The sequence below is a fragment of the Tenrec ecaudatus genome, chromosome 10 (genome assembly GCF_050624435.1).
Source record: "Tenrec ecaudatus isolate mTenEca1 chromosome 10, mTenEca1.hap1, whole genome shotgun sequence".
NCBI classification, from domain to species: Eukaryota; Metazoa; Chordata; class Mammalia; order Afrosoricida; family Tenrecidae; genus Tenrec; species Tenrec ecaudatus.
In genome coordinates, this window is record NC_134539.1 from 3,667,960 (window position 1) to 3,694,533 (window position 26,574).

At 58.8% G+C, this 26,574-nt stretch overlaps 1 protein-coding gene across 2 annotated transcripts in view; it reads left to right on the forward strand.

The window, feature by feature from the left end:
* DOCK8 (dedicator of cytokinesis 8) overlaps nt 1-26,574 on the forward strand; it is an 89,417-nt gene that overhangs the window by 29,395 nt on the left and 33,448 nt on the right. Inside the window, exons 14-27 of one of the 2 annotated variants that reach the window (XM_075558903.1) lie at nt 1,469-1,586; nt 2,367-2,437; nt 3,782-3,920; nt 4,432-4,533; nt 4,980-5,075; nt 6,465-6,699; nt 7,442-7,621; nt 8,927-9,096; nt 10,278-10,373; nt 14,838-14,933; nt 17,885-18,034; nt 19,816-19,929; nt 20,427-20,582; nt 21,195-21,334. In XM_075558903.1, the coding sequence (XP_075415018.1) occupies nt 1,469-1,586; nt 2,367-2,437; nt 3,782-3,920; nt 4,432-4,533; nt 4,980-5,075; nt 6,465-6,699; nt 7,442-7,621; nt 8,927-9,096; nt 10,278-10,373; nt 14,838-14,933; nt 17,885-18,034; nt 19,816-19,929; nt 20,427-20,582; nt 21,195-21,334 (1,863 nt within the window). The remainder of the gene's footprint in view (nt 1-1,468; nt 1,587-2,366; nt 2,438-3,781; nt 3,921-4,431; nt 4,534-4,979; nt 5,076-6,464; nt 6,700-7,441; nt 7,622-8,926; nt 9,097-10,277; nt 10,374-14,837; nt 14,934-17,884; nt 18,035-19,815; nt 19,930-20,426; nt 20,583-21,194; nt 21,335-26,574) is intronic. The other variant, XM_075558905.1, reaches the window with a different exon arrangement.

Genomic DNA, 26,574 nt, shown 5'->3' on the forward strand with positions numbered 1-26,574 from the left:
CAGTTCATGCAAAGGGGTTTCCTTTTAACCCGTGGCGTGTGCCTCCTCTCCTGGCGAGGCCCAGCCCCCTCAGTGAGCAGGGCTGGAGAAACCAGGCGCTGTGTCAGAAGACGCAGTGGGGTGACCGAGAAAGGTGCCGTGCAGGGTTGAGGACAGGGGGCCTGAAGACGTGGTTAAGCACTTGGCTGCGGACCAGAAGGTGCTACCCCCGGTGAGCTGCCCGGCCTGGGACGCGCACACAGCGAGTGGCTGCCCGTGTTCTAAAGCAGAGGTGGCGGACTAGCAGCCCACGGGCCACGTGTGGCCTCCGAGGGGATTTTTTGTGGCCCGCGATGCTGTGAAAATAGAAAAATTGTTACGAAGAAAATAGTGCTTAGGGGAGATCGAGGCAATACCGTACACAATACCCCCATTAACCCCTTAACCACTGAAGACGAGTGTACAGGTGGCCCAGTGCCTTTCCTGGGGGTCTGTGGACGTGTACAAACGTGCTGACTCGGTTCCGGCGACGCTTGGAAGGGATGTGTCTGCCATTCTCAGTGTCACGCCATGTAAACAGATCCCAACAGTGAAAAGGTTAGAAAGAGTGCTCTGGGTCGCGCTGTTATGATCCACACCTGGCGGCAGCGCTCGTTCACATTTTTAGAGGAGAGCCATGACAATTGTGCATCACGTTTGGCAGCTGTCCAGCAGCTTGTGTTTTTTTATTGGTGACTTTGTTATATTTTCCGGTCACAATGTAAAACTTGTAGGAGGAAAGCGCTGTCAAGTTTCGGGTAAAAAAGAATAATTTTAACTTTATAAATACATTAAATAAAATAAGTGTTTAAATAAAAGCAAGTATATAGTGTTTTAATGATCCTACCCATATTCCTGAATGCTTACTTCAAAATATAAATTTTACAAAATTTTTAAGTATTGTGTGGCCCACGTGAATCTTGCCTGTGGCACCAAATGGCCCGCGTTTTAATTGCGTCTGACATCCCTATTCTAGAGGATTCCTTCCCACTTGAGCACATCAGTGATTTAAAAACTCCCTGCTATTGAGTCAATGCCGACTCACCGGGGCCCTATGGGACAGGGTGGGCCTGCCCCTGTGGGTTTCCAAGAATGTAGCTCTCTACATCAGAAGAAAACCTCTCCTTTCTCCCTTGTGGTTAGCAGCCCCAGGAATGACCACTATACCACCAAGGCTCCTGTAGCAAGTACAATGGGGTGGGAGGTGATCTGTGGCGGTCACGTTCTAAGCCCAAGGACTTTCTAAGTTGCACCAGATGCCTGTGGATTCCTCCCAACCTGAGAAGGTCACTGGTGCAGGTCCACTGACTGCAGGCAGAAGCAGGAGAACAAGCCCTTGTTCATTCATGCCTCCCAGAGGAGCTGGCTTCTGAAGGGGCCCCTCCTTCAACCTTGCACCCCGAGAAGTTACACCATACCGTGCTCACTACCCTGTCCCCCTTCCCCGCAGGAACCTGCTCTATGTCTACCCACAGAGACTCAACTTTGCCAACAAGTTGGCCTCCGCCAGAAACATCACCGTAAAGATCCAGTTCATGTGCAGCGAGGATCCCAGCCAGGCGATGCCGGTAAGGAGGACCGGAGGCCGGCACGTTCCCTTGGCTTTTTGGGGGGGACACAGTCACCTAACTGCTCACGGCCATTGAGTCGGCTCTGACTCAAGGCCAGGTGTCCTCGTGCAGTGGCTGTGGGGGCAGTTCTGTGTGCTGGGGACACAGGACATTGGACTTCTCCCTGTTCTGGGGTTCGGGGGGGTCATCCTTGGGCCATCAGGTGGGGCTGGGAGACACTGCACTGTTGGGAAGGCCCCATTAGGGGCCCCGAGAGGCTCCAGCCCAGCCCGTTGTCCTCCCAAACCGACACACAGGGGCCCTTGTGGAGGAGAGCCAAGCCCCAGAGGCCATTGTTGGCCTTCACCCTGATGGAAGCAGCACACCAGGCCTTGCTTTCTCAGCACCGAGGGGTGGTGGGTCAGACTGCCTGGTGGGTGGACAGGTGAGCACCAACAGCGGGTGCCCCCAGCAGGTCTGCACTGGGAAAAGATTCTCGGTTTCCTTGCCTGAGGCGAGATCTCCTGAGACAGCGGGTGCCTTGGGGGCTGGCTCAGTACCCGAGTCGTTTCCTAAGAGAAGAGCCAGGTCTGGGGACTGACCAGGTATGGTGTGAACCTGTGGGCAGTGACGCCAAGTCTTGAAGGCCCTGGTTTCCTGGCCCTTGGCCCCTGGTCCGGCTCTCTGAACCAGTTGTGGGCCACCCTATGGGTGTAGGACACCCTACCTGGTGGATGGTGTTGGGCTGCAGAGACCCAGCTGTGAGGGCTAATCCAGTCCTTTTGCTCTGGTGGACAGGTCATCTTTGGGAAGTCCAATGGGCCGGAGTTCCTGCAGGACGTATACACAGCCATCACGTACCATAACAAGTGAGTGGAGCTGGGGCCTCCCCTGATGGGCCAAGGTCATGGTCTCAGTCAGGCCCAGCCTTTTCCGGCTCTGAAGGCCAGTCCCTTCCTGCAGGAGCTGCTGTTTGTGGTGCCCAGTGTGGTGACACTGACCCCTGACCCCCCCACCCCAGGGACGGGGGAGTGCTATGGACATCTGGGGAGGGGGCTGCAGGAGCAGTCCCTGGGTGTGCCCCTGGGTGAAAGATGGGGCTTCCTACTCCCGTGAAGAGTCACAGTCTCAGAACCCCGCAGGGGCAGTTCCCCTGTCCTCTGGGTCGGGGCGGGGGGTAGGGGGGCGCATCGACTCCGTGGAATTGTAGCCCTTCCCCCAGGGAATTCCTCGCACTCTGGAGTTAACCCCGCACCACAGTGGCAGTTAATGCCTCCTTGGGAGGGGGGGCGGAGGAATCCTCCTCCTCGGGGGCCGTGTGATCCTTTGCCAGGTTCTTTGAATTCTAGGACCATCAAGATGCCCGAAGAGGCAAGATGGGGTCTGGTGGGTGGGCCGGGTCGGTTTTCCAGTGAATTCTCTCTCTCCCGGCAACCCTTGCCATACCACACAGGGAGGGTGCACAGGTGCAGGGTCCAGTGAGAAGGACCTTCATTAGCCTTTGTCTCACAAATGAAGTTTGCCTTTCTTCTGAACCCCTCTTCCTAATTAGCTCCCCTTCCCCGCCCGTTGTCCTGTGTCCTTTGAGAGCATCTTTCATGAGGACCCCTAGCACACCCCCTCACACACAGTCACCGTGCCCCACCCCACCCCTCACCCCCGCCCCAGGCCGCTGTACTGTTCGGGTTGGACTTTGAGTGTGAAGGCCCCACGAGGCGGGTGAGACCGAGACGGGCCTGTGACTGGGAGCACTGATCTGCAGCCGCTCACAGGAACACGTGCACACACGCTCCGTGTGCAATAAGCCCGTGTGAAGGAGCGGGGACCCTGGGACCCGTGCGTTTCTCGACTTACTCTTGTGACACCCCACTTGCAGGAAAGAGCTAGAACAGAGAGCGCCCCAGAGCCCAGCGACGTGGTTCCCGGGGGTGGGGCAGCTGCCTGGGGTCCCCAGTGTGTGCTGACGCTGGCTCGGAGGCGCTGTGCCGCACAGGGTCTTCGAGGGCTGAGGGGGCAGGCCTTTCTTCCCAGGCACCCACCTTCCACTGGCCCCGCCCTGGGTCTCCTGAGGTCCCTTGATGAGGCGACAGCCGCCCCCCTGCCCCCACGCCCGTGGTGCATGCCGGTGTCATCCCATGTCTGCATGACGCGCGGCCAGCAGAAGTCCTCGTCCCCGCCCCAGCTGACCTGTGTCCACTGTGCCTTCCACACAGGGCCCCTGACTTCTACGAGGAGGTGAAACTCAAGCTGCCGGCGAGGCTGACCACCAGCCACCACCTGCTGTTCACCTTCTACCACGTCAGCTGTCAGCAGAAGCAGGGCGGCTCCGTGGAAAGTCTCCTGGGCTACTCGGTGAGGGGGGGCTTGCCCCCGCCGCCCCCCCTCCGCCAGGGTCCCGGCAACGCCCTGGCCCAGGCCTGCTCCTTCCAGAGTGCCCAGAGGCGCTGGCCTGCACGACTCTGGAGCAGGTGGCCTGTGGGAAGGGGGCGCACACGTCCGCACCTCAGAGTAACACGGACCCTGCGCCCCACACGTCAAGGACGCTGAGCTTCTGTTACCAGGGGGTGAGGGGACGGCGGAGGGGGAAGGGGTGATGGGGAACGACACCAAGGCTACTTCTCTAAAGAACTGAAAAGGAGAAGGCAGCGAGGCGACTTTGAGAGACGTATACAAATGTCCCCTCTAGGCACTCACGCCGCCGTGTTGGCCCGACAGAGAGTCTGTCTCCCCTCTGCTCCCCCCCCCCCGGGAGCGGGGCTCCCTTTGCCATCGGGGTTTAGCTGTTCCTGGTTGTCGGGAGTGAGCTCCATGGGCCTAGTCCGACCGTGCCAACGGCCAACTCTCCTCCCGCGCTCTGCTCTAGTGGCTGCCAATCCTGATGAACGAGCGTCTCCAGACGGGGTCCCACTGCCTCCCCATCGCCCTGGAGAAGCTGCCCCCCAACTACTCCATGCACTCCGCAGAGGTAACCGCCGGCTGTTGCCGGACCCATAATCCCCACCTGGAGCATGGCCCAACTGTCTGTCTGTCTGTCTGTCTGTCTGTCTCTCTCTCTCTCTCTCTCTCTCTCTCTCTCTCTCTCTCTCTCTCTCTCTCTCTCACACACACACACACACACACACACACACACACACACACACACACTGTGTCTGCACTCAGGCGGGCTTTTCTGAGAGTGCACTGGTTCAGTGCCACCTGTGTGAGACCCGGCCGTCCAGGGAAGCCCATCCACATATCTGAAGGGACGGCCCTGGGGAGCCCAGCCAGCTTGGCCTGGGGCTCCTGGGGTCACTGGCAGTTGGCAGCTGGCGGGCTTGTAACCTTGACAGTCACAGGTGTAGTCCATAATCAGAACGAGAGGCAGCGAGTGGCTGACCTGCCTGGGTGTTGAGCCGCCCCTCCCTCTTGCAGAAAGTGCCCTTACAGAACCCGCCCATCAAGTGGGCCGAAGGCCACAAGGGCGTGTTCAGCGTTGAAGTGCAGGCTGTCTCCTCCGTCCACACCCAGGTAAGACCTGCGTCTGGTTGGTCCTCGAGGCTGCTGCTGCCACCAGCCCAGGAAAGGGCCAAGGGGGCATCTCTGCAGGTGGATGTAAAAGAACACCCCCCTTCCTTCAGTCCTGAGTGGGGCTCACCAGCACACTCAGGGCCCATTTGTCACGTAGGAAACTCGGACCAAACCCACAGCCCTTGAGTTGCTGCTGGCTCTCAGCAACCCTGGGGGACAGGGCGGGGGACAGGGTGGCACCGCCCCCGCGGGTTTCCGAGACTGGGACTCTGCCGGAATAGAAAGCCCTGCTGTTCTCCCGCATAGCAGTTGGTGGCTTTGAACTGCTGATCATGGGGTTTGCAGCCCAACGGTAACCACTGCCCCACCCCGGCCAGGGCTCTCTGTATGTCTGTGTGTCAACTTTGAGGTCCTCCCTCTACGGGGGACCGGACACTCACTGAGCCTCTGTGGCTGATCTGCTTCGCCCATGTCGCGGCTCATCTCTGCGGGCAGAGCCCTACTCCGTTGAATGGAAAGACCCCTGGCTGCATCCATTCATCTGCCGACCGACACTGGGTGGTCTCCACCCTTGGGCCATTGTGGACGGCATGGCAGTGGACACTGGCCCGCAGCTCTGCATGCCTCCCTGCCTCCAGCCTCTGCAATTAGGACTGCTAGACCATTAAACCAAACCCATGGCCATCGAGGCCATTCGACTCACAGTGACCCTGGAGGACAGGGAAGAACTGCCCCTGTGGGTTTCCCAGATTGTAACTCTTTTTTTTTTTAATTGCTGAAGACAAAGCTGGAGTATAAGCAAATGTGAAGAAAGCTGATGGTACCCGGCTATCAAAAAAATATACCATCTGGTTTCTTAAAGGCTTGAGACTGTTACTCTTTACGTGAGCAGACAGCCTCATCTTTGTCCAAAGGGGTGATGGGTGGTTTTGAACTGCTAACCTTGCAGTTAACTACCAGACACATAATGACTATGCCACCAGGGCTCTGCTAGGTCATATGGGAGGGAGGGTTTTGTTTTTAGGGGGGAAGCTGCTTTTAGCTTTAAAATAATAGTTTTTATTTTTGGCCAAAATGTCCCAAGCAGCACTTGCCATTTCTACTGAGCAGTTCAGCGACATGTTGAAGCAAGTGTGGGAACTTCTCTTCGTGGCTGAGAACGCTTGTCCACCTGGGGTGCCAGCCACCGCCCACAGCCCTCTGTCCAGTTTATGGTTGGGAGGGATCCTGAGCTTCCCAGCGAGCCTCCTGGCCTGGGTCTGAAGCATCTTGTCTTAGGACTCCTGGGCTGGGGCCCTGGCTACGAAGCCCCGCCTCTAGAGAGCGCTGGGCTTCTGTCTCAGGGAGCAGGGCAGGGCTAAACCCCGGCACCTGCCTCTGTTGCCCTAGGACAACCACCTGGAGAAGTTCTTCACGCTCTGCCACGCCCTGGAGAGCCAGGTGACCTTCCCGCTGCGCGTGCTGGACCAGAAGGTCAGCGAGGCGGCGCTGGAGCACGAGCTGAAGCTCAGCATCATCTGCCTCAACTCCTCCCGCCTGGAGCCACTCGTCCTCTTCCTGCACCTGGTGCTGGACAAGCTCTTCCAGCTCTCCGTGCAGTCCATGGTCATTGCCGGCCAGACGGGTGGGTGCCAGCGCCTGGGGAGGGGCTGGAAGGGGGGCCCAGGCGGGGAGGGGCGGGGCTGGGAGAAGGCGGGGTTGCCCCACCTGCCAAACAGTATTTTCTGGGGAATAGGTCTTGCTCTGCTCTGCGCAGTGATATGGGTGCCCGGAGGACCAAGTCCAGCCCCACGTTGGCGGACTCTCTGGATGTTAAAGAGAGACTCCCGTGTCCTAGTGCTTATGCGTTGGGCTGCTAGCCACGAGGCCAGCAGTTCAAAACCATGAGGCGCTCGGAGGGAGAGAGATGAAACTTTCTACTCCTGTAAAGAGTACAGCCGCAGACACCCCCAGGGGCAGCTCTGCCCTGTCCTGCAGGGTCGCTGTGAGTGGGAACCGACCCTGTGGCAGGGAGCAAGTTCTTCAGAGACCCCCTGGGTGGGCTTAACCCACCACCCTTGCAGTTAGCAGCCAGGCGCCCCACCCCTGGACTCCCTAATCATGGGAACATGGCCCCCATAATCAGTCACATGCCATGTTGGTGCCTTCTGCTTTGGGATGGTGCAGTCGCGTGGGGGCGTTGAGTGAGCACACAGACAACGGGCTCGTGATTGACCGCGGAGTCCCGGGAAACCGCTGGGAACTTGAAGCCACCCAGCGGCGGCTTGGCAGCCAGCCAGCCTGAGGGTGTGTTTCTGAAGGGTGTGCGGGCCTCGAGAGTCGCCTTCCACCCAGGTGCCCCTTTCCACGGGACTGTCATTCCACAGCCAACTTCTCCCAGTTTGCCTTCGAGTCGGTGGTCGCTATTGTCAACAGCCTGCACCACAGCAAGGACCTGAGCAGGGACCAGCATGGGCGGAACTGCCTGCTGGCCTCCTATGTCCACTATGTCTTCCGCCTGCCTGAGCCGCACAGGGACCTGCCCAAGTCTGGGAGCCTGGCCGGAGGTGAGCTCCTGGGGGTGGGGGGCACCCTCTACTCTGCAAAGCCCTGGTGGTCCCTCCATCCATCTGTGCCCCAGACTGACACAGCACTTTGGGGGATGCAGAGCGGGACCCCTTCTGGGTCTTTCCCTGTGGCCCTCTTCCCTGGCCCTGCTTTGTGCTTGGATCACTTGATGTGCCGGTGCCCCATGCAGAATCCCTCCCAGCGGCCTTTGCCCCAAGCGCGATTTGTCATCCATTTGAGAGTCTCCAGGAGCCCCCGTGGTTACTTATTGGGCTGCTAATCGTGAGGTCGTCTGTTCAAATTCACCGGCTGCTCCTCAGGAGAAAGACGAGGCTTTCTACACCCCGAACAAGTTACAGCCTCAGAAACTCACAGATACAGTCTTATCCTGCCCTATAGGGCCCCTATGAGTCAGAATTGACTCGATGACAGTGAGGTCTCTTGGTTACTGTTGTGGCTTGAAGTTTTGTGTGTTTGTTTTATGAAAGATATAACATTAGACAAACCTGCCGGCCAAGACCTCTTGAAAACATCAGAAAGCAGAGTTGTCCCTGGAGGACTAAGGTGCGCCTGACACAGGCCCCAGCCTTTGCAGTCCCCTCCTGTGCATGGGAAAGCTGGCCATCGACTAAGGACACTCGAGAGCAGCCGGGGCTTGTGGATGAAGCTGGTGAAGGAGATGAAGGTTGCATGGGCCGTCAGAAGAGCCAGCCAGTCTGTTTTGGAAGAAGCCCAGCCCGAAGGCCCCTAAAAACTGGCCTCTCCCTTGTTCCCCTCTGGAACCCATCGTGGCAGCCCCTGTGTCCATCCACTCCGTGGAGGACCTTCCTCTTTCTCACTGCCCCTCTGCTCGACCAAACACCATGTCCTTCTCCAGGGATGGGCCTCCTGACATGCTCAAAGCACGTGGGCAAAAGATCACCATCCTTGTCTCTCAGGAACAGTCTGGCTGTACTTTTTCCAAGACAGATGTGCTGGCTCTTTTGGACAATACTCTTCACCAACACTATGATTCAAATGCATCGGCTCTTCTCCGCTCTTCCTTGTGCAGTGGCCAACTTTCCCACGCATGGGAGGCAATTGGAACTGCCAGGGCTTGGGTCAGGCCCCCCTTGGCTCTCAGAGGGACCCCTTGCTCTCCAGCACCTTAGAGAGGTCTTGTGCATCAGATGACACCCATGCCCGCCTCCACCCCAGGCATGGGAGAGGAAGCCCTTAAAAGCCAGGTTGGGGTATTCACACTGTGGTCTCAGGTCAGTGACCCTGACCCCTGTCTGTCTCCATGTTTTGCCTGGCGGGTGCAGGTGGCCCCAGTCCCTCCCTGGACCCTCGCTACCACACGTACGGACGCACCTCGGCCGCCGCCGTGAGCTCGAAGCTGCTGCAGGCGCGGGTGGTGAGCAGCAGTAACCCGGACCTGGCAGGGGCTCACTCTGCGGCCAACGAGGACACCAAGGGCCTTGTGTCGGGGAAGGTAGGGCAGCAACAAACACTCCCCGCCCCCTGCCACGGGGGGTGTCCCACCAAATGGGTCCCTCCAGAGGGAGCGACTCCTGAACAGCCAGCCTTAAAAGCATGGATGCTCTGTTTTCGGTTGAGCCGAAGCTGCAAAGGGAGGCAAGACTGGCATTTGAGGGTCTTCTCAGAGGTCATAAACTGGGGGGGGGGGGCAGGGCTGGTGGCGCAGTGGTTAAAACACTCCGAGGTGAACTCAGAGCCGCCTCCTGCTCCTCGGGAGAAAGAGGAGACTTTCCGTCACATCAGGATCTACAGCAGAGTGGACCTTTCTTCTGCCAGCGCCCTTTGGGTATTCATAACACCATCCGTGGGCCACACGGGCGACGCTTCATTAACTTCCCCCTAACGTGCCGAGTCCTGGCGGCACAGTGGTGACCTGTGGGCTGCCAACTGCAGGTCTGTGGTTCGAAACCACCAGCAGCTCTTTGGGGAAGGACTAGGCTTGCTGCCCCCCTGAAGGGTTACAGCCTGGAAATCCACAGGGTCGTTCCGCCCTGTTCCAGAGGGGGGCACCTATGGAGTCAGCATGGACTCCCTAGCAGCGAGTTTGGTTTGGGGTTTGGTCATCTGACGGCTGAAGCTGCTTCTTTGGTGAGGCAGGTGCTGCTAGCTGGTATTGATGAGTTCACAGGCCTTACGCAGCCCGAGGGCCGATGTTCCCCACCCCTGATCTTTGGCCTCGGAAACCCCCAGGTGCAGCTCTGCTCTGACCCACCAGGGTCACTGAGTCCATGGCCGTGACGTGGGGTCGTTTTAGGAGATCCTGCAGTACCACAGCTGACCACAGAGAGGCACTGTTTGCACACATTATTTCCCCCTGCCTCCTAGCTAACTGATCTGCCTGGCCTTGTGGGGCTGCTCGGATAGAGCCAGACTGGTGGCAGCAGGTTTGTGGGTCTCTTCCAGCAGACAAAGGGCCTCAGACTGTCCAGGCACCTTCGCTACTCACCACCCTGTCCCTGGCCATCCTCTCAGTCTGGAGTGGGCAAGGTGTCACCTCACCTTCTCCTTCCTGTGTGACCAGGCACTGTAGGGAAAAACTACACGTGCATTCTGGGCCTGTAGCCCCCCCAACCCCCCGCCCCCGGGCCAAGGAGGTGGGCGGCTGGCGGCTCAGCCCAGGCTCCTGTGTTTCAGATCGCTGATCGAAACTGCAACCGAGTGTCCTACTACTGCTCCAGCAACAGCGAGGCTCCTGGCTCCACCGCATCCCCGAGGCCAGCCAGCAGAAAGGTACCAGCACGTGGGGACAGGGGACAGGCAGGGTGGGGGGCCAGGTATAGAACAGGGGGACCAAGACCGGTGGGGACCAGCACAAGGCAGGGGCCAGGCAGGGTGGGGCCGGCACAGGACAGACTGGTTTGAAATGGTTGCGGGTCCTATCCACAGGCTGACCTGCCTTGTGGCCATAGTCTGCAAACACACACCACGCGCCCAGCGTGCCCTGCACCACACGCGTGCACAGGCATACACTGCCTATACCACACATGTACTGTGTGCCACACCGACTCCGCGTGCGCACGCTCTCACACACACACTCACACTCTCCCTCGCCGCCGCAGTCTTGGCCGTCCACTGAAAGCAGCAGTTGTTCAGGGTAGGAGCCTCGCCTTCCAGGGAGAGGCCTGGGTTTGCGTCCCAAACAAGGCGCTTCCTGTACAACCGTGCCCGCGTGTCAGGGCGGGCAAGCGCCAATGAACCGGCCTCTGCAGAGCTTCCAGACTATGATGGAGTTATAAGAAGGACCTGGCCATGCGCTGCTGAAGATCAGCCAGTGGAAACCCCATGGCCCCGGACCGGGCAGGGCCCACATGGCTACTCCTCACACCTGCCCATGCCTGAGGGTGGTCAGCAGACCCTCGGCACCTGGGGGCTGTTAGGACCACTCACAGGACCCCAGCCTCACCTCCATAGTCCCTGGTGGCCCCGGGGAGGGGGCAGATCATTTGCATCTTCACAAATTCCCACTGGGATTCTGGTCTGGAGGCATGCTGGGAAAGCCTCAAGCTTAACCTCTCCCAGCAGCCGGGGTGGTGGTGGTGGTAGGGGGACATGGACAAGGGAGGGCAGGACACAGCCTGCCCTTAGCTCGCTGCTGCCCCACGTGGCTTATGGTCTTCACCGCTGAGCCTGACTCAGCCCTGCCTGGGCCAAGGCCTGTGTAATCCCCCAGACACCTGGCAGGGCAGATTACCCAGTCAACAAGGGAAACGCGAGCTGGCATGTGCTTACTTACTAGTCTGCTGTGAACAGGGTCACGCAGGCCAGGTAAGCACAGACTTGCTGGTGCTTACTGACTCATCTGTACTGACGTTAGATGTTTCTCACCACTTCAAAGACGCTGTCTCGGTCCAGCCCACGGCCCCTTCCAGCAGAACCAAGGCTGCTTTGTGGATGTTCCATCCCTTCAGGGACAGGCTGTGGGCCAGGGAGACAAGGGCCAACTGACGTTTGGGGACTTGTCTGTAGCGAGCCGCCTCCTGTCTTACACTGCACCTTTGTTCCCTGCAGATCGACCAGTAAGCATGCATCAGCCCATGCTTAGCTTGCTGACTGCTCCCTTCACGCCTGCCCCTGGGTTTTCAGAATTAGCTCAGTATGCACAGCTTCACTGCAGTGCTTGTGGGTGACATTGAACTCCAACCTGGCAGTTACCAGAGGAGGAAATTAACATCGTTCCCACCACATCCCACCCCAGCACCCCGGTGTGGTCTAGGAATGGTGGGGGAAGCCATCTGCCTCAAGCTGACTCCCAACCAGACACCCCGGAAGTCTGTTATCACAGCAGCTTAGGGGAGAGGCTTGAGGGACTCCCGAATCGCCCATCACAATGTCCAGGGGAGCCAGACACCAACTGCAAATATGGCCGCTTGAACCCACCTGGAGGGGCCTCACGAGCGAGACCTGGTGGTCGGCTGCTGAGGACAGCAGCCCTGTGACCCCCATGGTGCACAGTCCCACCCAGATACTTACCTGGAGCTGGAGTGGACCGGAGGCCAACTGCAGGAGCCCTCGTGGTGTGGGGCTGCTCACCTCAAGGTCCGAGGTTCAAAACCGCCAGCCGCTCTGAGGGAGAACGACGAGGCTGTCTACGTAACACACAGGACGGCGCTTCTCTGTCCTGCAGGGTCACTGTGATGGGAATGACCTCAATAGCAGTGAGTGGGGCTTTGGGGTTTCAAGAGGTGCAGTCTCGGAGTCCTGCGGGGGCTGTTCTACTCTGTCCGGGGGAGTCTTGAGCCGGCATAGCCTTGATCGATGGCAGTGGGCCGGGGACTTTGGTTCCCAGGACATGCTGATGGGAAAGGATGGCCCAGGAAGCAGTGTGGGGAGGAACAGCACAGGGGGCTCAGTGTGCCCAGCAGGCTGGGGAGGGCCAGCCCTCAAGAGCCCTCAGCTCCTAGGGAAAGAGGGGCGATCTAGCGGGCCCCGTCCCGCCCTTGGCTATCCCTGCAGCCCCGATGCTTCAGGCGCCCGGCCGTGGCATCCCCAATGGCCTCAGGTGCACGAGAAAGCTGAGTGACCCCGAGGGGAGAGATTGGGACCGATGTCACTGGGGCAGTAGTGACAGGACCACAGACAGCCAGAAGAACAGACAGGTCTGTCCTGGACGAAGTGCAGCCAGCTGCTCCTTCAAGGCCAGGACAGCGAGACTCCTTGTCACATGCTTGGGGCATGTTGTCAGGAGAGACTAGTCCCCGGAGAAGGACATCGCCCTCAATGCAGCAGAGGGGCAGTGGCAGAGAGGAAGGCCCTGGACCAGATGGAGGGACACCGTGGCTGCACCCACGGCTCATCAGGGGGCATAAGGACAGTGAGGACTCGCCGGCCCGGACAGCGCTTGGTTCTCCGCTCCTGGGGCAGCTACGAGTCAGAGCTGACTCGGAGGTCCTAAAGGAACAGCCCTGTGTCGAGGAGCTCCCAGGAATTCACCAGAAAGATAGGTTCAGCAGGGGCCATGGCTCGGTGGGTGCTGAAAGCAGAAGTCCTTGCTGCCCTCAGCTCCAGCGTCTGCTGGTCACAGCCCCCGGGCACTGCAGTGCCAGGGGCCATTCTCTTCCTGGAGCCCGTGGTGTGCCCCTTACGGCCTGGCCGCACCTCTGCTGGGAACTTGCTTTGCTGTGGCCTCGTTCTGACCTGGAACGGCCAGTGAAGGGCCGCCTCGTTTCAGGGAAAAGTTGAGCCCACGCTTTGTCCCTGCTGTCACAGCAGCTCGGAGCAGGTTCTCCATCCGTCCCTAAGCAGGTCACCCGGGCTGCAGCGGGCCGCTCCTCTCAGGCTCGCTGATCCTGTCTAATCCCTCCTGGCCTCCGAGAGTCGGAGAGGTGGCGACCCACTTTCCAGGGTGACCTTGGCTGCTGGCGTGTGCGCAGAGGGGTGCAGTCCCAGCCCCTCTCTCCCGGGGATGGAGAGAGGCCCTCTTACCACACTCCCAGCAGGGCCCCCAGGTGTGGGTGTGGGTCTGATGGAAGGGAGCCTGCACAGCCAGCAGAAGACCCTGGGGGTGGGGAGGCCACCTGACAGCTCAGGGAGACTTCTCTGTTGCTCTTCCAGGCCAGGAAGCAGCTCCCTGGGACCCCAGTACGCAGGGGTAGGGGGCTCGGCTGCTAACCAAAGTGAGAAAGTTGGGGCTGTCTGCCCGTAAAGACGCCCAGCCGTTGAGCCCTGTGGGACTGTGCTCCTCAGTCCCTGTGGGTCCCCCAGGGTCACTGTGAGCCATGATGGTCGAGTGGACAGCGGGTTTGCTGATTTTGAAGTAGCTCTCACGTCTCAACAACCGTGTTCTCCTGGGATGACGCAAGTCATTTGTAACTCACAGTGGCCCGTGTGATATTGCCCAGTGTGGCCCGTGTGACAGCGCTGAGTGGCCCACGGAGGTCCTCAGTGCTGGATTGTCCGAGGACCAGATGGCAGGGTCTCTGTCACTTGGAGTTCACCCCACCCCCACCCCTGGATTCGCAGCAGAATGCCTGAGCACGGTGCCACCAAGTTTGCTTGTGAAAGCCCGGGAGTTAGCAAAGGTGCCCTGGTGGCCCCGAGGGTTACCCAGGGACCTGCTCTACCACAGGCCACAGTACAAACCCACCCGCCGCTCCAAGGGACAAAGACGAGGCCATCTGCTCCTGCAACGTCACGGCCCTGGAAAGTCCGGGAGCCGCTCGCTCTCCCGCCCTCCCACAGCTGGTGGAGTCGGGCAGGGAGAAAGAAAGGCATCCAGCCGTGGAAGCCCCCAGGGCAGCTGTGCTCTGTGCATAGGGTCCCTCTGAGCCGGATCGCCTCGATGGCGGGGGTCGGCGGGGGATCGTGGGTGGCAGGGTTGTGCAGCCTTCTCTCCCCAGTCTTGCTTTAGGCCTTCTCTTCCCAGCTTCCGGGACACGGCGGTGCTGACGTAGCTTTCGCTTTGCGCCCGCTGAGCAAAGCAAAGTGAGCTAGTCTCTGTTCTCACTTATGCACACACGGACACCACACACGCGGTCAGCGCACGCTCACGGTCACACGCACGCGCATGTGCACGCACGCACAGGAGCACTCCAGGCAGAGTGGTCTGCCTCCTGGCCACCCAAGGCTCTAGAAGGAGCTCGGACAGAGTGGACCTCGGACACCGCTGAAGACCTGAGAGTTGAGGGGTGCAGAAGAGAGGGGTGTCGGCGGCCTGCCCCGTTCCTTACCCCGACATTCTCTCTGGTTGCCCCCCAGCATTTCCACGAGGAGCTGGCCCTGCAGATGGTGGTCAGCACGGGCATGGTGAGGGAGAACGTCTTCAAGTACGCCTGGTTCTTCTTCGAGCTCCTGGTGAGGCTCCCTCGGGCGCGGGGGCGGGGCAGGGGGGCAGCCCCTGGTGCAGAAAGACAGGGAAGTCATCACTGGCTGGGGAGATAGCCTGCCACCCAATCCTGCTGCATCTCTGATCTCCACCCTGGACGCACACCCCGCCACTGCTCCCCACCCGGTCTTGTCCATCATGTCCAGCCTGTCCCCTCCCCCTGCCTTCACTGTCACTCCTGGCCAGTTAAACTGCTGAGCACAGGGTAGGTGGTTCAAACCTACCAGCAGCTCCAAGTGGAAAGTTAAGGCTGTCTGCTCCGGCTAAGAGTTCCAGTCTAGGAACGGACTCACTGGCAGTAGGCTAGTTGGTCTTTGTTTGTTTAATTATTTGGGACATCTCAAGAGAGATGGCCTCAGGGCAGAATACCGACACGAAAACTGCCTCACCAACCAGACCAAGGAGCCCAGCGGCACAGCTGTGACTCTCGGGCAGCGAGCAAGGCCGTCACCACGAAGGCCCGCACTGCGGGCTTTGCCCTCACGGCACGTTTGTGTGTAGAGTTTTGGTTGTGAGTGGGGAGAAGGTGCACAGAGCAGGTCGGTGTCCCTCAGGGATTCCGACACACGGGTTTCATGCCACCGACTGCCACTGCACAACACACACACGTCAGTGCACAGACACAGGTGCCCTATCTGGTACAGGGGGCTGATGGTGCCAGCGTAGACAGACAGACAGACAGACAGAGAGATAGATGTGATTGCTTGATAGAGAGATAGATGATAGATAGAGGTGATTGGTAAATATGATAGATAAGTAGATGACAGATTTTATAGATAGGTAGACAGACAATAGATATAGATGATTGATAAATAGATAGATGATAGATATGATAGACAGATATAGATAATTGATAGATGATATGATAGGTAGATAATAGATATAGTTAGAGATGATAGATGGCAGATAGCTAGATATAGATGATAGATATATATTAGTGGGCATAAACCCACTTTGCCTCCACACCCCTTCAGCCTGCATGTTCCACCACAATGGGGGGGAGACAATTTAATCTACCACAGCAAGGCTGAGAGCCATGGATTAGACCTCCCCCCCCACAAACCCCTCTCTTCTCCACCCTGCTGGTGCCTTGAGCTACAGATCATTGTCCAGTCCCTGGGTGGGACTCTCAGCCGGGGAGAGGGCCCGGGGAGGGGGCGTGGGGAGTCTCAGCGCCCAGCGAGCCCCTGCCCAGGAGTTGGTGTCCTCCGGGAGGTATCCACACATGGTCACTGGCTCCCAGGGCAGTTGTCTTTCCAAAAGCAAAACCAGGCAGTGTTTTGGAACTCGGAGAGAAAGTGTCTGCACACTCCCAGGGAGGGCCCACCACCCTCGAGGGCCCCACCTCCCGCTGTGTGAGGCTGCCCAGGATAAAGGAAGTGCCCTTTGGTGGGGGGCCGTGGCCCGTGGTCCTGGTATGATGAGTGAACCTCAGGCAAGTGGGTGACCTGGTTCATCTGTTCACGTCTATACCCAAGTGCCTGTGGAAGCACCCCAAATTAGGAAAGGCCTTCCCGTCTGAACCCCGTCTCTGCCCTCCCCATCACAGGCCAGGTGGTCACTAATATTTCTCTCTCTGGGGACCCAGAGAACACAGTGGTGGCCAGCCTGGAAGGCAGCCACCGCTGGGAGCACGCTATTGTGGGAATGACTTATTGGGCCACAGGCAGCCAGCTCAGCAGGCTGGAGCCCAGCACAGCCAAGTGCTCCGAAAGCCACGGACATTCGGGACGGGGTGACCCGAGACAAAGGGGCCTTGTCTTGCTGGCCTCCTGTTAGGAGCCACTTCAGTTCAGGAAAGTAGGGGAAGCTCCACTCCTGCCTCTAGTTCAAGGCCACCCCTTGCGTGTCTAGTGTGGACACATGGTCTGCCCTGGTCCCTGGAGGGGCTGGGTGGAGAGGCGCTGGCTCCTAGCCTGGCCGTGGGACTCAGGCCCTCAGGCTCCTTCCACCAGACAGCCTCACACAGGCCTGCCCTGCACACTCTGCCCCCACCTTCTCGCCTCTCGGGAAAACCACCAGTGCTGCCTTCTCCATCGCGTGCCTGTGTGCCCAAGGTCTGGATCCACGCTTCCTCGGCCATGACCTGAAGTCACCTCCAAAGCCACTGCCTCTTCTCTTTTCCTCCCTCCTGCCCTCATTCATTCATTCATTCATTCCTTGTCCTTTTTCCCCTCCCCCGCCCTCCTTCCTCTTCTTCCTTTTTTGTGTGTCTGTGTGTGTGGCACAAACAAACCCAAACCAAACTCCCTGCCATACACCGAGCTAATGCCAACTCACAAAGACCCTCCAAGACAGGGTAGAACACTATTGGGATTGGGAAACCTCCCTTTCTTCCGCTGAGTGGCTGGTGGTTTCAAACCACTGACCTTGCGGCTAGCAGCCCAGCACCAACCCTGAGGTGCCACCGGGGCTCCGCAGAGGCAGAAGTACTGTGACTGTGGTTGTTGAGCATCTGGGCTCCAGGACACGACCTGGTAGCACTGGAGACATCACGGCCATATGTCCCTGCTCCTGATTCTCACGTGAGCCAGAGCCCCAGAAACAGCCCCACGTGTTTCTGTGTGTTCCGAGTTGTGGTGGAGGGGTGCCCAGGGGGTAGGGCCAGCGAGGCCTGCCCCTGGGTGCAGAGGAGGGGGCCTGTGGACACCAGCCAGAGCAGGAGTCTCCCTGGCTCCATCAGCAGCAGGAAGGGGGGGGTCCCCTGGATTGGGGTCAGGAAGAGGACACCCTTCCCAGCTCCTGCCACCATGGTGACTGTCGGAGCACCAGAGGCATGCTTCCTCATGGAGCCAGCTCCCACGGAACTCTAGACAGGCCTTTGTGTGTGTCCTTTCCAGCCCGCGGCCACCGTCCAGGGTGGCCAAGCAGGCCCCAGGCCCCAGTGACTCCCCCCTCTCCCTCCCCGCCCCTCCCGCAGGTGAAAAGCATGGCCCAGTATGTGCACCACTTGGACACAAGGGACCATTTCCGGAGGGCACGCTTCTCCGACCGGTTCAAAGACGACATAACCACCATTGTCAACGTGGTCACCTCGGAGATCGCTGCCCTCCTGGTCAAGCCCCAGAAGGTAACTGCCTGCCTCTGCCCCCATGGGGAGGTCCACATCGGGCACGCGGGCTGGGATGTTGCAGAGGACCGCGTGTCACCTCCAAAAGGGCCTGAGCCTAGGGCTCCGGGGTCAGCCCGGTGCCTGCCCTCGGGAGTGTGACCCTGTGTGTGTGTACATGTGTATGCGCATGCGTGTGCATATACAGTCTGGACTAGAGTCCAGGTATGGTAAGGATAATCCTGTTCTTAGGAAGGGCTCCAACCTACCGTGAAATGATTCAGGAAAAAGCTAATTTCTACATTTATATAAAAATAGACGAACAAAAGCACAAAGCGGTCGCAGTGAGTTGGTTCTGCCCCATGGCAGCCCCGGGCCTGCTGAGCAGAACTGTCCTGCCGGCTGGGCTTCTGAAGCAGGTTACCAGGCCCTTCTACGGTCGGTGCCCCTGGGTGCCCTTGGTTAACAACAGGGCGTGTGACCATGTGCCTCCCTCCACCCCCCAGGAGTCCTGTGCAGAGCAAGAGCGAGAGGGGCCCAGTAAGGGGGAATAGGGGTAGGGTGGGGGAGGGGGTCTGGTGGAAGGTATGAAGTGGGTCGGGGTGCTATTGTTGCCTTTTTCTCCGTAAGTTCGACACTGTTGCAAAGCTTTAAACTACAGCCCACGGCACCACAGAACAGACAAAAAAGCTGAAATGTGAGGCACGTTACTATTGCTGTCCTTCTTCGGGGCGGCCACGGCCCTGTGTAAACCCAACCAAGCCAAACCCTCTGCCATTCGGTCACTTCTGACCGCCGCCTTGAAGAGTGACCATCTGGGAAGCCCACGGGGAGGTTCTACCCTGTGCTGAGGGGCCACTGGCAGTCGGCATGGCCCGCTGGCAGGAGTGAGTGAGTGTGTGTGTTTCACACCCATGAAACATCCATGTTCCATCAGACAGAGCGACTGGTGCCTCGGAGCAGCGGCGCTGACCCCACCGTGGAAGGTCCCGCCGGCTGCTGGGAGGACACGAGTCTGTCTTGGAAGCAGGCTCCTGGGTAGCAGGAGTGGTGAGGTCTCATCTCCCCCAGTGTCATTGAGAAGGACGTCACGTGGAGGGTCAGTAAAAAGAGGAAGGCCCTGGACGAGATGCGTGGACACAGGGCAGCAGCGATGGGCTCAGACAGAGCGAGTGGGAGGACGCGGGGACCGGGCCGCGTTTGGTTAGGAGACATTGGGTGACTGGGAGTCGGAGCTGCCTGGGCAGCACCAGCCACGCAGCATGTAGGGAGGAAAAAGGCCGGGGAGGAGACGCACCTGAAAGCATGAGCAATGCACCTGACAGTCGATCACGGATCACCCGATTTCGCCCAGCAGACAGTGGTGGCTGAGGATTCTCACCTTTTATGCAAGAGCCCAGGTTTGAGTCCCAGCCAGTGCATCTCGTGCTCAGAGAGGCGAGGAAAAAAGGCCTGGCTGTTGACTCCTGAGACTCAGCAGTGCAACCCCGTGGGCCACAAGGGTCGGGTCAGCAGCTGATCCTGGGCGTGGGCCTGGACTAGGCAGTATCTGGTTCCGCTGCGCGTGGGGCTGCCGGGGGTCGGGTCTGTCCCTGTGGCCGTTAGCTAAATGATGTTTGCATTGGTCCCACAGAGGGGAGGCCGGGGGGTGGGGGGGGTGTCGGTAAGGTCACCTGTGCCTCCAGAGGGACAGTGGCTGAGACACCAGGACCTGCGTGTCCTCCCATGCCCAGCATGCCCTGGGTTTGCCCTGCGAGTGACTGGGTGTCTGTCTGTCTGTCTGTCTGTCTGCTTTGCTGAAGGAGACGGAGCAGGCGGAGAAGATCAACATCAGCCTGGCATTCTTCCTGTACGACCTGCTCTCACTCATGGACCGCGGCTTCGTGTTTAACCTCATCAAGCACTACTGTCACCAGGTGGGCAGCCGCCAGGGCCTGCTGGCTCCTCCTCTTCCCCTGGGATGGCCTTGCAGGGCTGGCCTGCTGTGTGCCGTGAGGTGTCCACTTGGATCACCGCAACCTCATAGGACAGAGCGTAGCTTCCCCAGAGGGTTTCCCGGGCTGTCGATTGTGTGGACGCTGACAGCCGCAGAGAGATGGGGGTGCAATCCACAGTCTCCTGGTTAGCAGCCAAGCTTTGAGCCCCTGTGCATCCATGGCTTCTAGAGCCTTCTTACTTGGGGTAAAACAAGGTCCGCCATCCACATGGTGGTACACCCATGTCCGTGCTGAACGAGCCTGCAGGGGAGATGATGGGAGGACCAGGCAGGACCCTCATCTGGGGTCTGAAAGCCTCGGGACAGACAGAGATGGACACCTGCGGGGCCCTTGCCCTGCACTGACCATTGGCTGCACCGTTCCTGTAACTTTAAGGTTAACCAGCCCTTGTTTCCACCTCCCGTTGGCCTTCCCAGCTCTCCACCAAGCTAACCACCCTGCCGACGCTCATCTCCATGCGGCTGGAGTTCCTGAGAGTCCTCTGCAGCCACGAGCACTACCTCAACCTGAACCTCTTCTTTGTGGACCCCGACACGGGCCCCCCGTCGCCCTGCCCCTCCATATCTTCCCAGGTAAGCCGCCAGCAGGAGACCCAATCACGCTGTGAGGGGGTGCTGGTGAGGAGCAGTGACCAGTCTGTGCGCAGACCAAGAGGAGCGCATCTGTCTGGGAAGAAGTACGGCCTGGATGCTCCTTAGAAGGGGCGGCGAGAAGGCATCCAATAGGATCTTTGGATTGGTCATGAGGGGTTGGGAGAGGGTGGACCAGTTGCTGGGGAGGTCAGCAGGCGGGGTAAGGGAGAGAGCGGGTCAGCGAGACAGAAGATGGTGGAGGAGAAGCCCAGACACACAGACGGCAGCGGTTCTCCTGGTGAGCTCATGGAATCACCTCTGGGCCCCGGCCAGCGGTGATGGCCGTGAGAGTAAAGTAAAAGGGTGGGAGTGGCCGAGACCGGGCTGCAGCCCCGAAGGCCCCTTCCAGACCCCATGCCATGGGTTCCCCTCTTCACCTCTGACCTGCAGTGAGGAGGAGAGCCTTCCTCAGCATTTGTCAAGCCTGGGTTCTCTAGCTCCGCCCTCCCCTCCCCCGGACAGTGCACAGAGGGCCCCAACAGCAGCCCCAGCTGCCCCTGTCCCCGTCACATGTCTGGCCCTCAGAACACCTCCCCTGCCTTGTCCCTGCAGAACTCCAGCTCGGGCTCCAGCCTCCCGGAGCACAAGGTGGCCAGCATGTTCGACCTGACTCCCGAGTACCGGCAGCAGCACTTTCTGACCGGCCTGCTCTTCACTGAACTCGCTGCCGCCCTGGACACTGACGGGGAAGAGTATGTCCCTACCTCCCACACAGACGCGTCCTTCCTCGGCGGGCAGGGAGCCCTGGTCAGCGGTCAGCGTTAGGGAGCCCTGGTCAGTGGTCAGCAGTCAGCATTAGGGAGCCCTGGTCAGTGGTCAGCGTTAGGGATCCCTGGTCAGCGGTCAGCGTTCAGGAGCCCTGGTCAGCGGTCAGCGTTAGGGAGCCCTGGTCAGCGGTCAGCGTTCAGGAGCCCTGGTCAACGGTCAGCGTTAGGGAGCCCTGGTCAGCGGTCAGCGTTCGAGAGACCTGGTCAGCGGTCAGCGTTAGGGAGCCCTGGTCAGCGGTCAGCGTTAGGGAGCCCTGCTCAGCCATCAGCGTTAAGGAGCCTTGGTCAGCGGTCAGTGTTAGGGAGCCCTGGTCAGCGGTCAGCGGTCGGGAGCCCTGGTCAGCAGTCAGCATTAGGGAGCCCTGGTCAGCGGTCAGCGTTAAGGAGCCTTGGTCAGCGGTCAGTGTTAGGGAGCCCTGGTCAGCGGTCAGTGTTAGGGAGCCCTGGTCAGCGGTCAGCATTAGGGAGCCCTGGTCAGCGGTCAGCGTTAGGGAGCCCTGGTCAGCGGTCAGCGTTAAGGAGCCCTGGTCAGCAGTCAGCATTAGGGAGCCTTGGTCAGCGCTATGGAGCCCTGGTCAGCCGTCAGCATTAGGGAGCCCTGGTCAGCGGTCAGTGTTAGGGAGCCCTGGTCAGCCGTCAGCGTTAGGGAGCCCTGGTCAGCGGTCAGCGTTAAGGAGCCTTGGTCAGCGGTCAGTGTTAGGGAGCCCTGATCAGCGGTCAGCGTTAGGGAGCCCTGGTCAGCGGTCAGCGTTAAGGAGCCCTGGTCAGCAGTCAGCGTTAGGGAGCCTTGGTCAGCGCTATGGAGCCCTGGTCAGCCGTCAGCATTAGGGAGCCCTGGTCAGTGGTCAGTGTTAGGGAGCCCTGGTCAGCCATCAGCGTTAGGGAGCCCTGGTCAGCGCTATGGAGCCCTGGTCAGCCGTCAGCATTAGGGAGCCCTGGTCAGCGGTCAGTGTTAGGGAGCCCTGGTCAGCGGTCAGCATTAGGGAGCCCTGGTCAGTGGTCAGTGTTAGGGAGCCAAGCCGCCGTCTCCAGCAAAGGCTCAACCACAGGAGCAATCGCGGTGCCGTGGCAGGCCCGGCAGCATTTCGCTGCCGTGTGCTTGGGGTCGCCGTGGATCAGAACCGAGCCGATGGCCCCTGCCAGCAACAACACTGCTGTGCAGAGAGGGACAGTCTCCCCCCCTCACAAGGCCAGGTCTACTCTGTTCCGCGGGGTCCCTTTGAGTCAGGACCAGCTCCACGGCTCTGAACCAGACTTTCCACCCTGTGGCCCAGACTCAGAGCCCAGAAGGGAGACGACCTGCGTTTGGACAAGCTGGTCCCAACTTAGAAAGGGTGGGGCTGGGGTGGGGTGGGGGACCCCATGATGACAGACGCCCTCCCCCTACTCCTTATTGATGGGGCCAGAATTCCCCTGCTCTCCCAGGAATGCTTTGCTCCGTCACCTCCCCTATTGGTGTTGTTAAGAACCACTGAGTCGGTCCCGACCCACAACGACCGTCAGCACCACAGAAGGATACACTGCCCGGCCCACGCCGTCCGCACAATTGTTCCCATGCCTGAGCCCCCCGCTGCAGCCACTGTGTCCGTCCGTCTCGTTGAGGGCCTCCTCTCTCCCACTGCCCTCCACTGTAGCAAGCGGTCACTGCCCAGAAAACCCAGGCGGTTCCCCCTGTCCTATCGGGTCACTGAGTCAGCATTGACTCGATGGCATGGAGTTTGGTTTGGGGGGTGAGGGTAAGAGCCCGTACCTGAGCGTCACTTCTTTTCCTGGTTCAGGAACTCAGGGGCAGAGGGCCTCAGGTGGGAAAGTCACCTGGGCTGGGCACCTGTGGTTTTCTGGCGAAGCTCACAGGTACACCCTACATGCCACAAGGGGACCTGGAGACCTGGGCTCTGAGGCCCCTCCCAGGACCCCACGGTCGCCCCGGCTGGGGAAGTCAGCCGCATCACCCCTGCATGCTCTCTTCCTCTGCCCGAGCGGGGTCTAGGATAAGGGACGCTCCTGGTAGAGCTGAGGAACCCCGGTGACAAAGTGGGTGCCGTGAGGGATTGCTACCCACAAAGTCAGCAGTTTGAACCCACCAGCCGCTCTGCACAAAAAAGATGAGACTTTCCACCTCCTAAAGATCTACAGCCTGGGAAACCCAAAGGGGCAGTTCCACTCTGTCCTGCAGGGTCACTGTATGTCGGAATCAATGCCACGGCAGGGGTCTTGGCTTAATGGAAGAATCATTGTAGCTAATGAAATTCCGTCTAATTGGAAGTGCTCTTAAAATTAAAAACAAGCAAGCCTGCTGCCCTGGAGCCACTTCCGACTCATAATGACCTGCACGGGGTTTCCAGAGCTGTCAGAGGGGGCAGACAGCCTGGTCTTTCTCCTGCAGAGCAGCGGGTGGGTTTGGGTCTCCAGCCTTGCAGTTAGCAGTGCTTACTGACAGCACCCTATACTCCCTCCGAGTCCCACTAACCTAGTGAGGAAGGGGAGTAGGGCGGTCCAGTGCAAGGCCAGCCAGGAAGCACCGGCGAGTCAGTCAAACGATGATTCTCAAGGTCACCTGGGGACTTTGCCACACCTGCAGTGCCGAAGGGCAGGTGTGTCCCTGTGTCTGAGAGGCCACTGCGAGGGAGCTGATGGGATTTCCCTCAGAACCCAGGGCCTGCACTTATTTATCCCCATTGCTGGCTGCTGCCCTTCCCCTCCCTGACCACCCAGAGCCCCAGCTCATGACACCCTTGTGCACCAACGGGACGCTGTCCCCTCCTTATCAGGTGCCCCCTCATAGGGGCGGGGCTGTGGGGCTCCCAAGGACTCAATGGCTGGTGTTTGCAGGGAGAGTGCCGGGCCTCCCTTCCTGGTCTGCCTCACTCTGAAAAGTCCACTCGCCCTGCTCAGCTTCGGAATGTTCAGCCTCCGCTGAGAGGCAGGGTGGCGATGCACGGGGCCACGTCTGCGGCCACTCAGCCCACGTCTGCAGCCCAAGCGTTCTTCTTAGGCCCCTCATGTCCCCAGAGAGCTCCATTTCCCCAGACTGCCTCAGCCCAGGCACATGCCCCAGTTTCTTGGTCTGCTTTGTGCCCCTCCAGCTACTGACACAAGGGCAGCAGTTAGGGCCCACTGACCGCTCCCTCCACTTCGCATTCAGCACGAAGAACATGGGCCTCATACGTGCATACATACATCCATGAGACACGTGTGCACATGCACATACATGCACACGCGAGTACACACATAGACGCGTGCTCACACGCACACGTGCATACATGCACGGACTCACACAGACACACACACACCCTTTTTCTTTATGTGACTTCTGACAGTGACCTTCAGGGCTGGCGTCCCCAGTAGGTGCCGTTTCCTGGCTTCTTTCCAGGTTGGCGTCCACAGAAACAGCCTGGCACGGTGTGACCTGGAGAAACGGTCACTCTGACGTGACTGACTGCAGGTGGGGTGTTTGCACACGCCCACTCAGGAGAGGCACACACTCAGCACATCCACCATCTCTCTCAAAACACACACTCCTTCAGGTGCACACTCGCATGCTCACTCAGTCACACACACACTCAGTACCTCCACTGGCCCCCAGACTGGCTGAGTGCAGTCCACAGAAACTGTGTAGAACCTATCCTGTTGTAACTTCACTTCTCTCTGTGGCTGAGTAATTGTCCATTCCAATAGATGAGCCTTGGTGGTGCAGGGGGTAATGCATTGGACTGCTAACCACATGGTCAGCAGTTCAAACCCAGCAGCTGCCCCAGGGGAGGAAGATGAGGCTGTCTGCTCCTGTAAAGACTGACAGCCTCAGAACCCACAGGCCCAGTTCTACTCTGGTCCCACAGGGTCTATATGAATCAGAATTAACTCAATGGCTGTGAGGGTTTTTTTTGTTTGTTTATTTTAAAACGATCATTTTACTGGGGGATCTTATAGCTCTTATAGCAATCCATACACCAATTGTGTCAAGCGCATTTGCACATGTTGCCATCATCATTTTCAGAACATTTTCTTTCTACTTGAGCCCTTGGTATCGGCTCCTCTTTTTTTAACCCCCTCTCCCCCAACCTGCCACCCTTGTGAATGCTTGATAATTTATAAATTTTTATTATTTTCATATTTTACACCGTCCGCTGTCTCCCTTCACCCACATTCCCATTATTCATCACCCTGGAGGTGGGGGGGGCGCAGGTTATAGGTCAATCGTTGCGACTGGTTCCATTTTCTCCCCCTCTCTCACCATCTTCCCCCTACGCTCATGGTATTGCTACTCTCATTATTGGTCCTAAGGAGGTTTATCTGTCCTGGTTCTGTGTGTCAAGAGCTCTTATCTATACCAGTGTACACACTCTGGTCTATCGGATTTGTAAGGTAAAACTAGGGTCATGATAGTGTTGGGGAGGAAGCATTAAAGACCAGAGGAATGCTCTTTGTGCGTCGGTGCTGTGCTGCACCCTGGCTGGCTCGTGCCTTCCGTGTGACCCTCCTGTGAGGGGATGTCCAACTGTCTACAGATGGGCTTTGGGCCACCCTTCTGACCACCTGGTCTGCTTCTAAATGGTTGTTTGTTTTGGGTCTTCTGATGCCTGATCCCATCGACGCCTCGTGCTCACACAGGCTAGTGTGCTTCTTCCATGTGGACTCTGTTGGTTCCCTGCTAGATGCCTGGTTGTTTATCTTCAAGCCTTTAAGACCCCAGATGTTATATCTTTTGATAGCTGACCACCATCAGCTTTCTTCACCACATTTGCTGATGTGCCCACTTTGTCTTTAGGATCATGTTGGGAAGGTGGATTGGCTGTGAGTTTGTTTGAGATTATATATATTTGTTGTCAGGTGCCATCCAGTCGGCTCCGACACACAGTTACCCTCTGCTGCACAGCAGAACAAAACACCGCACCGCATATCTATGTGTTCCTGGTAACCGCAAGGTCAGAAGTTCAAAACCATCAGGTGCACTGAGGAAGAAAGAAGAGGCTTTTTACTCCTGTAAAGAGTTAATGGCTCAGAAACCCCGAGGGGCATCTTACCCCATCCCAGAGTCGCCGTGATTCGGTGCCCACTCAGTGACAGGAAGTCTGGTGTTTTTGTGTGGTGTGGAGTTCGACTCTGACCTCTCAGGGCCCCCAGGAGCAGGAGTGGACTGATGGTCACTGGTTTGACCTTGAACT